We start from the raw sequence: 12,798 nt of genomic DNA on the forward strand, positions 1-12,798 counted from the left end.
CTTAATTGCCTCCTAAAAACCCTATCTTCAGCTATAGTCTCACTGGGGGTTAGAGCTTCAACATACGAATTTTGAAGGGACATAATTCAGTCCACAGCGAATACTTAAGTAACAAATACATAAGCAAACAAACCTTGCTAAGCCCAGAATAGCAGGCAAAGGGTCTGAAAAGCACAATCTCTTCTCACACTACTCCAAAAAATACATGTTTAGCAGTTACATAAACTAATTAGAATTTTTAAAAAGTATTTGTCTCATTCTTACAGAAGAAAAACTGAAAATCAGAAAAGGTGCTAGATGAAGCAGATCTTTAAAATCTCTTCCAGCCTTAAAACAAACCCCAAAACATCCCTTTACATAGATGCCCTTTGGCATGACAGTATCTCCTTTTCTTCATGGCCTTCACTTTCTCACCCCTACTCTAGCCTAAAGCCTTTGCAAAGCAGCTTATTCTTCTAAAATGTCATTGAAATGCTCCTGCATTCAACGATTTATCAAAGTCACAAAGGTATAAAGTAGCTGATCCAAGGTCTCTTATAAGTTTTCTTACTAAAAATTCAGGGCTGTTTCAAGTACACTACAGTGCCCAAAGAACTGTAAGAAGATATACAAGTTAGGGCAGCTGGTACAGGTATGAATGCTGAGAGCCAAATACTATTTTTAAAAATGTATTGGGGAAGATGACTTTAAACATTTTTGAAGAAGGAAATTAGTAAAATGAGCAATGACAAAGAAACAGAAATTAGATGTAATAAGCAGGAAAATCCAATGAGCCTTTCTTAGCTGGTATGTGGGGGCCATAAAAATGAAGGTCACACATGTTACTTGACACCAGTAACAGAGGGCTTGAATGTCAAAATCAAGAATATGTATTTGGTCCTTCAGGCCATAAGAAGCTATGGAATGGTATGAAAAAGCCAAATGATGTAATAAAAACATAACTTAAAGCCAGACACAGTGGCTCACGTCTGTAATCCCAGTACTTTAGGATGCTGAGGTGAGAGGATCACTTGAGCCCAGAAGTTCGAGACCAGCCTGAGCAACAGAGGGAGACCCCCATCTCTACAAAAATACAATTAGCCAGGCATGGTGATGCATGCCTCTGGTCCCAGTTACTTGAGAGGGCTGAGGTGGGAGGACTGCTTGGGCCTGGGAGTTAAAGGCTGCAGTGAGCCATGACTGCACCACTGCACTCCAACTAGATGACCTAGTAAGACTCTGTCTCAAAAACAAGAACGGAAGGAAGGAGGGAGGGAGGGAGGGAGGAAGGAAGGAAGGGAGGAAGGAAGGAAGGAAGGAAGGAAGGAAGGAAGGAAAAGTAATCCTTAAGAAAAATTAATCTGGCAACACTAATGGAATGAACTCTTTCACAGGACAGTTGGAAACAATGGAGGCAAGCACACGAGGACACTATACAGTAACAGAGGAATGAAGTGAGGTAGCAGTGAAAATAGCAAGGAATAAGGTTTCAAGGGAAAATGAGTAGGACGTGGTGACTGAATGGAGATGTCAAAATACAAGAAAACTCCTGAAACATTCTACGTATCTGGATTTTCTGGTAACTTAAGGTATATGCTTTTGAGTACCAAAAAAATTTTTAACCAACTTCGGATAAAAAGCACCATAAAATATATTACACATTTTTATAAAATTGTGCTTTAAAAAGTAAGGTTTATTGATATTTGTATCATTCACTGCTGCAGAGATAATCTGGTATAGTGAAAACAGCAGAACACTTGGAGTCAAGAAATTTCAGTCTTAGCTCTGCAATGGGCTGTTTCATTACCTTTCCAGACCTGTAAAATGACAGTAAGAGTATCTGCCTCATCTAAGTTAACCAGGTTATTATGAAGATTAAAAATGTGTAAGTGAAAGTGCTCTGTAAATAGAAAAGCAATATAAAAATGCAAGATGTCTTAGTAATAAAAGCACTACTAGTTCTAAAAGGATAAAAACAATTTAACATTGTCCTGCCTCTGAATACTAAGTTGTATTTAATATATGATGTCCTTGAGATATATCTAAGTGGGCAGAGTTCTAGGCTGCTGTGTATTTTTAGTTCTTACGTGCTTTTTAGTAGTTTTTCTATCAACTCCTCTGTCAACTTCAATAGTCTCATTACAGCCCCATTCTCTACTTCTAATTTTCTACTTTAAATCTGCAATTAGCTTTAAAACTAGATACCAAATAATAAGTTTATTATTATCCATACGACAGCTTTAAAAATTCTCATATAAGAAAAGTTCTACTGGGTGTGGTGGCTCACGTCTGTAATATCAGCACTTTGGGAGGCCAAGATGGGAGGATCACTTGAGCCCAGAGGTTTCAGCCCAGCCTAGGCAACGTAAAGAGACCCTTGTCTCACACACACACACACAAACAGCTAGGTGGGGAAGGGTACACCTGTAGTTCCAGTGACTATGGTGGCTGAGGTGGGAAGACTACTAGAGCCCAAGAGATCCAGGCTGCAGTGAGTCCTGATCACACCATTCCAGCCTAGGCGACATAGCAAGATTCTATCTCAAAAGAAAAAAAAAAAAAAAGAAAGAGAGAGAGAAAAACAGAGAAAGTAAGTTCATACATTCATACATAGGGGACTAAAGTGGGTGAGGAGTGCCTCTTTTTATTCTTATTTCCTGGATGAATTCCAAAAAAGTAAAGTGTAAATATAACTCATTATTAAAGAGTAACTTAACCCCTAGAGACTCTTATTGGGATGAATTTTAGTATAGGGTTACATTTATATAATTTTTAAAAATAATTCCGACTTTTAGATTCAGGGGTACATGAGCAGGTTTGTTACGTGGGTATATTCATGATGCTGAAGTTAGGGGTATGGTCACCCAGGTAAGTAAGCATAGTACCCAATAGTGAACATATAATTTCTTTACTTTCTACAAACTTTTGTCACAATTTCTTCCTGTTGTTAGCATTAATAACTAAATATTTTTAAGAGAACAAAAATAAGCTTTAAGAATGGTTTAGATAACAATAAAATAAGTAACAATCAGTTCTTTCTTTAAGAATGCTTATTTCTCTGTAATACAAATGGAAAGAATCATTCAAACTGTTAGTTTGATATAAAATGTCATTCCAGGACAATTTATAATAACAATGGTCCAAAATCTGCTAAATTTATACAGCAACATAGAGTAAATAAAATGGCCTCAAGAAATACAGCTTCTGTAGTATTTGAGATGATTATCAGATCAGTAAAACAGTATTTTCTAGGGCTTGTTAAACGGAACAAAGTGGCCCTATCCAAGTACACAATATATTCTTTCACTAAATAATTCAATTTGTAAACAAAAAATCAAAAACCAAATACTTATTCAAAACAAAAAGGTCAAGATTCATCAAAGTTGATAAGGTGTTTATATTAGTATACCACACTGCCAAACACCAAAATACCCTTTCTTCTTCCATATCCCTTCTCTTCTACTTACAGTTTTCTTCATTTTAAGAACTTCAGGTTTTTTATTTTCCCAAAATTATTTCAAAGACTAGAACATCTGCCCTCTCTTCCGAAGGGCCAGAAAGATACATTAAGGAGAGACCTTTTCTCTTGACACATTTTTTGTGTGTGTGTGAAAATTTTTTCTACCTCTCCTCACATACCACTCCACCGAGATCTATGATACAGCTTTGTGCAGTATAGTTCCTATCCTTGTTAAAAGTCTAACAGATGATGGTGACAAATCAAGGTAGTCTGGCTCCTATGCAGGGATGAGATATATAGTTAAATACAAAGCTTTGGATAGCTCCAGGGTATTACTGTTATTAGCAACCAATGATTTCTTTCACAGAATCATATAAAAATCTTGTGAATTTTCTCTTACCTATTTTCAGCACAGACACTGTGGGATCTTTGGCTCATTCTTAATACAGTCCTCAGAAAGATTAAAGCTAGTTCCTTTAATGTAAACTAGTTCAACTATTATGGAAAACATTTTGGAGATTCCTTAAAGAACTAAATGTAGAACTAATATTTGATCCAGCAATCCCACTACTGGGTATCCACCCAAAGGAAGACAAGTCATTATATGAAAAGGACACATGCACATGGATGTTTATAGCAGTACAATTCATAATAGCAAAAATATGGGCCCAACCTAAGTGGCCACCAACCAACAAGTGGATAAAGAAAATGTGGCATATATACACCATGGAATACTACTAAGCCAGAAAACAGAATGGAATAATGACCTTTGCTGCCACTTGGATGGAGCTGGAGGCCATTATTCTAAATGAAGTAACTCTGGAATGGAAAACCAAACATCGTTATGTTCTCATTTATAAGTGAGAGCTAAGTTATGAGGATACAAAGGCATAAGAATGATATAATGGACTTTGGGGACTCAGCAGAGGGGGGAAGAGTGAAAGTGGGTGAGGGATAAAAGACTAAATAGTGAGTACAATGTACACTGCTCCAGTGACAGGTGCACCAAAATCTCAGAAATCAGTTATTAAAATAACTTATCCATGTAACCAAAAGCCACCTGTAGCTCAAAAACTATTGAAATAAAATAATTAAAACAATTTTTAAAATTATATGTACTTCTTGAATTTCAGATATGTGTACATAATTCATATTTTCACTTTTTGGACTTCTGATTCACTTAGAGTTTATTCTGGTGTATGGTATAAGGCATGGGCTCCAATTTTATCTCTTTCCAAATGACTCTCCAGTTGTCACAATACTATTTATTACAAAGTTCATCCTGCTGTCACAGTTGTGAAATGCTATCTCAATTATATTCTTAATTTGCGTATGTAATTGAATTTAAACTTTCTATTCTTCTTTAGTAGTCTGGTTGTTTATTCATGTACCATGTTTTGATAGAGAGCTAATCACTTCCTTCTTGGCTCTTCTTTGTAAGAGGCTGATTAGTTAATTTTGCATATTTCTCTACATGGATTTCATAGCCAACATGTCTAGCTCCAGAAAAAATCTCCTTCATATATATATATTTTTGGGAAATCACATTACACATATATGAATTAGGAGAATATCTGATATCATTTTTTGTTGAGTCATCCAAATGAACAACAAGGGCTGTCCTTCCATTCATTCAACTCTGCTTTTGTCTTTCAGGAATCTTTGAAATGTTCCTCCTAAAGGTTTTGTACATTACTGTTAGGTTTATTTTATTACTGAGATGGAGCCTCACTTTGTCACCTATGCTGGAATTCAGTGGCACAATCTCAGCTCTCTGCAACCTCTGCCTCCCAGGTTCAAGCGATTCTCATGCCTCAGCCTCCCAAGTAGCTGGGACCACAGGCATGCACCACCTTGCCCAGCAAATTTTTGTATTTTTAGTAGAGACAGGGTTTCACCACGTTGGCCAGGCTGGTCTCGAACTCCTGATCTCAGGTGATCTGCCTGCCTTGGCCTCCCAAAGTGCTGGGATTACAAGAGTGAGCCACGGCGCCCAGCCATATTTTTTTGTGGACATTTTAAACTTCTTTTTCTGCCATTTTAATCTTCTGACTGGTTATTACTTTTACATAGATAGTATCATTGATTTGGATATGCCAAATTAAGTTTCATACCATATGCAAATAAAGGTGATTTTGCTTGAAAAGAAAGAAAGAAAGAAAGAAAGAAAGAAAGAAAGAAAGAAAGAAAGAAAGAAAGAAAGAAAGAAAGAAAGAAAGAAAAAAAGCTAGTTCCCTTAAAATTCTTTCTTTGAAGAGCAGTTTCTAAAATGACGACCCATGAAATGGGCTCAAGGATGTGAGCTACAAGCACCTCTAAAGCCCTTCAGTTTACTAAGTCCTAGTCAGAGAAGTAACAGAAACAAAAATAAAAAACAACACAACTGAGTTTGATTTCTGGGAGAGGAAACTAAAACTTGGTTTCCTCCCAGTGAGCACTCAACGGGTGCTAGTGGTACATAGAGGTTTTTCCTTCCAGAGAGATCAGAAGATAAAGCAGAAGACAAAACATTCTTCTACTGGGCTACTAAGCAGCCCAACCCTTGCATAATGTAATGAAAATCAACAAAATCCCAATGAAGAAAGGCACAGAAATGAGAAACGTGGGCTAGTCATCTCATCCCTGCTCCTTATTAATAATAGTAAAAATGAGAATTGCTATTTTTTATTCAGTGGCTACTTAGACTAGGTCCTTTACACATATAATGTAAAGGATCTACCAAATTCCAATAGGCCTGCAAAAAAGGCATATTAGTTATCTACATATTATAGATGAAAGACTCAGAGAAGTTGAGTAACTTTCCCAAGGGATCAGATAGCTAGTCAGTGCTAAAATGGGATTATGACTCTAAATCCCACTGTGCTTTCTTTGCTGTCACTTTCCTTTGCTATGCCAGTTAAAACAGTGAAGTCAGCAAACATTCGACTTTAATACTTTTCTAATATAAGCTTTTAATACCACTGCTCACCATTGATCTGAGTCATATGTTCTAGAAATACAATTAGCTTAAATATTAATCAAATTTTATAATGGCTACATCCTCTGTGTCTTACACTATTACACGCTAACACGTTTCAGAATTATTGTGATTATACATATTTCTCTTTAAGTTTCAGATTTATCTTTCTTTTCATACTCATCCAGCCAGGCAAAAACCTACTAAGTTCATCAGACTGCTTGGCTTTGTAAACGGCACACTCATTTATATGGTTAAGTTCTCCAGACATAAACTTTCTTTGCTTAAAGACTGAATGTTACTAAGACTTTTTATGTTTTAATAATAAATGCACAATTTTCTACAAGAACAAACCCTTCAACAGGCTGATCCTGATGCACACACGTAAAATATCTTTTCCTTTTTACTAAGGCACTGGTCTGTGTTTATACAGTTGATCAATAAATCAAGTTACTCAAACTTTTAAAACAAAAATCCCATAAATGTTGGTATAATACATCTTTAAAATGCCAAAAATCAGAATTAATGGATATATTTTCTCACACAGAAACAGACTTTAATATGATCTGAAATTATCTGATTTCATGTATACATTAAGAGTCTGAATCATTCATGTATGATAGGTAAATGTATCCGTAGTTAAAATTATATTATTTTAAATAATAACCTTGTTTTATGTTTCTAAGTTTTATAGAGGTTTATGTACTGTAAAATCATCTATATTAACCTTTGACAGGTTTATTCTGGTAAAGGAGATTTGCACCTGAGCGATCTACTCAGAATAAAAACCATAAATATCATTTTTAAAAAATCATGTCTTCCTTTCTTCCTTCTTTGATAACAAAGTTTTATAAATACTACCCATATTTTAGTGCTTAAAAAAAAAAACTTAAACCAGTTAGATCAACTAAAAAATTTTAATTTTTGACAATGGTATAACATTTACTCCAATTCTTATTCACGATAATAAAGAAATGCTTATTTTACTATATGTAAAATAAGTCTGACTATGCCACATGACTAAAAGTCTTTGAGTTTACTCACATATCTTTTCCTTTCTTTTCTTAGCTTGTAAGATAAATCATGAACCAGCAAACCTTTACTGTAGAGTCAAATAATAAATATTTTAGGTTAGGAAAGGCATAGGGTATTTGCTGCAATTACTCTGCTGTTATTGCACAAAAGCAGCCTCGGACAATACATAACGCAATGGGTACAGCTGGAATTAGCTGGCACCCTATTGGATGTGGCCCACGGTAGTAGTATGTTCACCCCTGAGTTAAATCATGAGGAAAACATGAAAAATAGTGTCACTACAATCACCCAGGTATCATAACATTTAGCCTGACAAAAGAAACCATTCACAGCCATGCAAAGTATAGACTGGTTTAGCACTGAATAGAATTAATCCTGACCCAGAAAGTCCTAAATATAACAGTCTACTTGAGTTAGATTCTACTTTTCCAGATAACCACAAAATTTACTAAAGTATTTTACCAAACAAGGGCCCACTCTAACTGTGGCCAGGTTTTCTAAACTGTCTACTACCAACCTCTCTCACCTTTCCCCAACTCATCCCAATTCCACTGTATGCTACAGATTTTTTGTCCCAGGAAGATTAAAGTATCACCACCTCCTCTCCATACAAAGAGTGAATTGTATTCCCCTTACCTCTGCTACCAGAGTTGGGGGCTGACTTCATTTCCAGTCTTCTCCAGTGCTGCCTTCTACTACCTAAGTTGGACAAGTTAAATGCTCACTTTCTTAGCCTCCTTTGCAGCCTACCATGGCCACATCATAAAATGCAGGACCTTTATAAATATCATATAAAAGACTACTGGGTGGGGAGTAGAGAGTGCTCTCATAAAGTTTTTATGTTTTTTAAAGGAGGGAGAGGGAGTAATAATTACCAGGACCTCCTCCCCTTTTCTGCCTGCCTTAATGGAAATGTAATGCCTAGAATCTGAGCAACCATTAAAAAAACCTGAGAGAATTGTAAAGATGCCAGCACTGAAAATGTTAAACCACTGAATCTTCCATGATCTCCAGAGTTCTTATTATGTGAGAAACAAAGGAGCTTGTAAATTGAATTTTTTTTTGCAAATGAAAGCATTCCTAACCTACCATTTCTAGAAAATGCTAGGACCTGGAGTACTACTCCTCATGATAAGTAGAAGAGTAAATAAAACTGGCTAAGCACTTTGTTATGAGTTCTGACTAAACAGCATTCCTTTAAATCTGGAGAAAAAAAGTAGCAGGAAGAAAAACACAAAAGACAATCTACCTTGAGGGTCAACAACCAATGGCAATGAAGTCAAAGTGGGCAAAAAAAAAAAAAAAAGAGAGAAGGTGGGAGATGATTATCCAAATGCTAGAGATGTAGAAAAAAAATAATAACTGAAAAAGCACTGATCTAGAATTGTGGGGCCAACAAGCCTTCTTAATGTTATACTCAGCAAATCAATTCTGAGAATTCTGATAATATTATTTTTCTATCATGAACTTCCACTGATTGGAAAATAAAAGTTCAGGACTCTGTTTTTGTAGCTACAGTCTTGTGTTTTTCAAGCTAATTATTATAATTTATCTTTATGCTTCCACTTCTCTGGTATTCACAAAGGCATACTTACTGTCAGTACATGACCATTTTTGACATTTGCAGAATCTTTGAAACAATTATTAACAATCAAGTTAATGATGATACTGCCAATAAAAATAATGGTTGTTTCAAGCATTCACACACTAGTTTAGCTGACAGCTCTATCACTCTAACTTTAGGGACTTCTCTTCTACATGAGTATTGCTGCATACAATATCCAAAGATAAGTAATTCTACCTATTCAAAAGAAATTTCAGAAATAGCTTATTTTAACACATCCCTAAAATAAATATGTTTTTATTTTCTTACAAATAATGCTATACACACGTGCGCATACACACACACACACACACACACACACACACCCCTCTAGGTCTAAACCCAATAGTTTTCTGCTCCATAAGAAGGATTTGGCAGCTTTATGTTGCCATATAGACACTTATCAATTACAACATCTTTACAGTAAAAAGAATTTTTTTTTAATTTTTATGATTTCAGAGAATTCCTAGGACTGTCAAAGCTTTAACTAGAAAGAATACCAAACACAAGGAGGTTCCAGCTCAATAACAGCAGAGGAACAGAATTTAATAAAGTTCCAACACTATATTTAAATGACCAAATTTCTTATTGTCCTTTTTAGTTGACAAGTATGTGCTTAGCAGCATAACAGCAGCAGCAAAACAGCTGGAGGGCCTCATCAGGCACAAAGGAAGCTACAGCACATACTGTTGAGTGTCGTTCTGATTGCCTAGAAACAGCAGCACATGCAGATTTATTCCCTGTTACAAATTAGAACAATTATTTCTCTGGAGTTTACATTGTCTTCATGAAATAGTCAAACTTCCTGCACGTTAAAAAAGAAGACTTTCAAAAGGATATCTTCCCTTTCTTTGATGATCAGTTCATTCTGTTCTTCCAACTGCCTGATCTTCTTCTCAAATGACTCCTGCTCAGCTTTCAGTCTTTCCTCCGTCACTTCCTTTTCCTCACTTACTCTGAAAGAAATAATAGAAAAAAATTTTAACATCTATCAGAATAAAATTAAGTATGTGCCTATAGCTGCAGTTTACAAAAACTAGACTTCTTCCAAAGGTATGAAGAATTCTTCAGGAACACTCTGTTCTGTTTTTGTTGTTGCTTTTTTAAAAACCTAATCTCTCATAAGGCAATCTTTTTCACCTTTGTAATAAAAGACACATGTAACTTTTACATTAAAATTTTTTCAATCATCAGAGACATCTTAAATATGGAAAGTCCTACAAAGGACGCAGGTGCCAAATTATAATCCAGGACAGAAATATATTCCAATTTTTAAAACATGGGTTTCATTTTTTTTGTTAGCAAAACACGTACAATCAATTGATTTTGATTTACATTTTGTATACGTTTGTTTAAATCCTATTAATAAAATAAACAAAATATGTACTTTAAATATTTTACTAAATATACACGGGCAATTTTACTTTTTCCTGGTACCAATACCCTGCATTCTTTAGTAGCATATAAATAGTATGATTAAATAAAAAGATGACAGTAACTTAAAGGAAGGTTTGCAGTACATGTTATTCTTAGTCCAAAAAAAAATTATAAAGTTAAAAACATTAACTAAGAAAATATTTAACTCTGAAAACGATTCCAACTTAATCAAACCAGAAAGGGATGATTTCTGACAAGAGCACAGACAGAAAAAACAAAAATCTAAAAACAAACAAACATGAACAACACCAACACTTTATTTGCAATTCACTGACGTATGTATTGGGACAACCCTAATTTTCTTTCTTTTTTTTTTTTTGAGACGGAGTCTCACTCTGTGGCCCAGGCTGGAGTGCAGTGGCCGGATCTCAGCTCACTGCAAGCTCCGCCTCCCGGGTTTACACCATTCTCCTGCCTCGGCCTCCCGAGTAGCTGGGAGTACAGGCGCCCGCCACCTCGCCCGGATAGTTTTTTTTTGTATTTTTAGTAGAGACGGTGTTTCACCGTGTTAGCCAGGATGGTGTCGATCTCCTGACCTCGTGATCCGCCCGTCTCGGCCTCCCAAAGTGCTGGGATTACAGGCTTGAGCCACCGCGCCTGTCCCCTAATTTTCATTCTACTCTGTGTGCAGAGACATTAACCCCAAATTTCTGTTACTGGTACTTATTTCTCCAAAGCTCATAGAATGCACATATCCTATAAGATAACAGGAATAGGTGTAAGTGAAGCCCACAGGGAATCTAAACCTTTTCTTTGAGCTACTAAATTTACTTCTGCCCAGAACCCTACTCTACTAGAGCAACTTCTGTATAACATGAATCCCATAGGTTTTCCTTCTTGCCTGCCCTCTGGTAGAGATACTGCAATCAACCGGATAACTGAAAACTAGAATCATGAATGTTCAAGAGTTGATTGTATCTTGTCTTTGAAATAATTTGTGTGAAAGCACATGGCACATAGTAGTGCTCAATAAATAGGTTTATTTCTTCTTACTTATCATAGCATTCAAGTCATTTTCCCTGGCCTATATATTATTTATATTTAGCATACCATCAGTAGGCCCATGAATGGGACCCAGGCCCTTTTTTCAAAGAGGGTAATCTCAAAGACTGATGTATTTACAAAGAATTCAGACAACTAAACAAATATATACACACGAAGATACTTTATACTCTGTTAGCAGGTTATCCTGCTTCCTTTGTTCCCATCTCTTTACAATGCCTTCCCTTTTCCTGTTATTACTCTGAAGCCCACTTGCAATAACATCTTTCAAAGTAACTTTGACAAAGTCTGCTTATCTCTCTGGGCATTATTGATCTCACTAAGAAAGAAAAAAGGCTAGACTAGACAATTTTAAAAATCCTTTCCCACTGAAGTTCCAGAACTTCTTTCACTATATTATAAATATTTGACTGTGTGTGTGTGTGTGTGTGTGTGTGTGTGTGTGTGTGTGTATCCTTTATAAATATGGAAACCATTTGTAAAGAAGGAAAAAGTTACCAAACATTTGGTCACGGAACAAGACATATAATACTATGGTTTAGGCAAAAGCTATGCCGATAGCATGACAGAGTAGTAAGTAGATTAGAGAAATATTAAAAAGTATAAAGACGTGAAATTTGGCATGAGACTACAGAAATGCAAAACAAAGTGATGAATCTGTAGGACGATGCATAAAACAAAGAAATGAGTGATGCTGTATACAGGTTGAGTGGCCCTTATCTAAAATGCTTGGGACCAGAAGTGTTTCAGATTTGAAATAGTTTCCAATTTGGGAATATCGACATTACCCGATGGGTATGATGCAGGACTTTTTTTTTTTTTTTTTTTTTTTTAACATTTTAAACAGTATCTTTAAATCACAGAGCACACAATAAGCAAACAAACAGTGAGTAATGCAAGGAGGTCTTGTTCCCATGTGGGACACTGTGAGGGGCCTGCTGCTGGCATGCCCAGCCTGCTCAGATGCCTCTGTAGGATTGATGGCGCAGGAGAATCTGGGCATGCTCAAAAACGCTCTATCACAGCTACAGGGGTTCTGGGAGGGTCTTTTTTTCCTTGCGGAGGTACACTAAATAAACTGTGTGCTGTATGTCTGTGTTTTGACTGTGACCTGTCACATAAGGTGTGGTGTGAAATTTTCCACTTTTAGCATCACTCCAGTGCCAAAAAAATTTCAAATTTTGAAGCATTTCAGATTTCGAATTTTTGTATTAGCGATACCCAACGTGTATTGTGAGCAAAGAATAAATACTGTCAAGGTAAGAAAATATGTAACAAAATCCCTCCCAGTTTAGACTGGTAAAATCTTGAAGACACGATGAAAAA

At 36.0% G+C, this 12,798-nt stretch overlaps 1 protein-coding gene across 13 annotated transcripts in view; it reads right to left on the minus strand.

The window, feature by feature from the left end:
• LOC105498950 (KIAA1328 ortholog) overlaps positions 1-12,798 on the minus strand; it is a 413,609-nt gene that overhangs the window by 342,704 nt on the left and 58,107 nt on the right. For all 13 annotated transcript variants that reach the window (XM_071085777.1, XM_071085776.1, XM_011771353.3 and 10 more), the window contains one exon: positions 9,874-9,989. In XM_071085777.1, the coding sequence (XP_070941878.1) occupies positions 9,874-9,989 (116 nt within the window). The remainder of the gene's footprint in view (positions 1-9,873; positions 9,990-12,798) is intronic.

This window comes from Macaca nemestrina, chromosome 19 (assembly GCF_043159975.1).
Source record: "Macaca nemestrina isolate mMacNem1 chromosome 19, mMacNem.hap1, whole genome shotgun sequence".
NCBI lineage: Eukaryota > Metazoa > Chordata > Mammalia > Primates > Cercopithecidae > Macaca > Macaca nemestrina.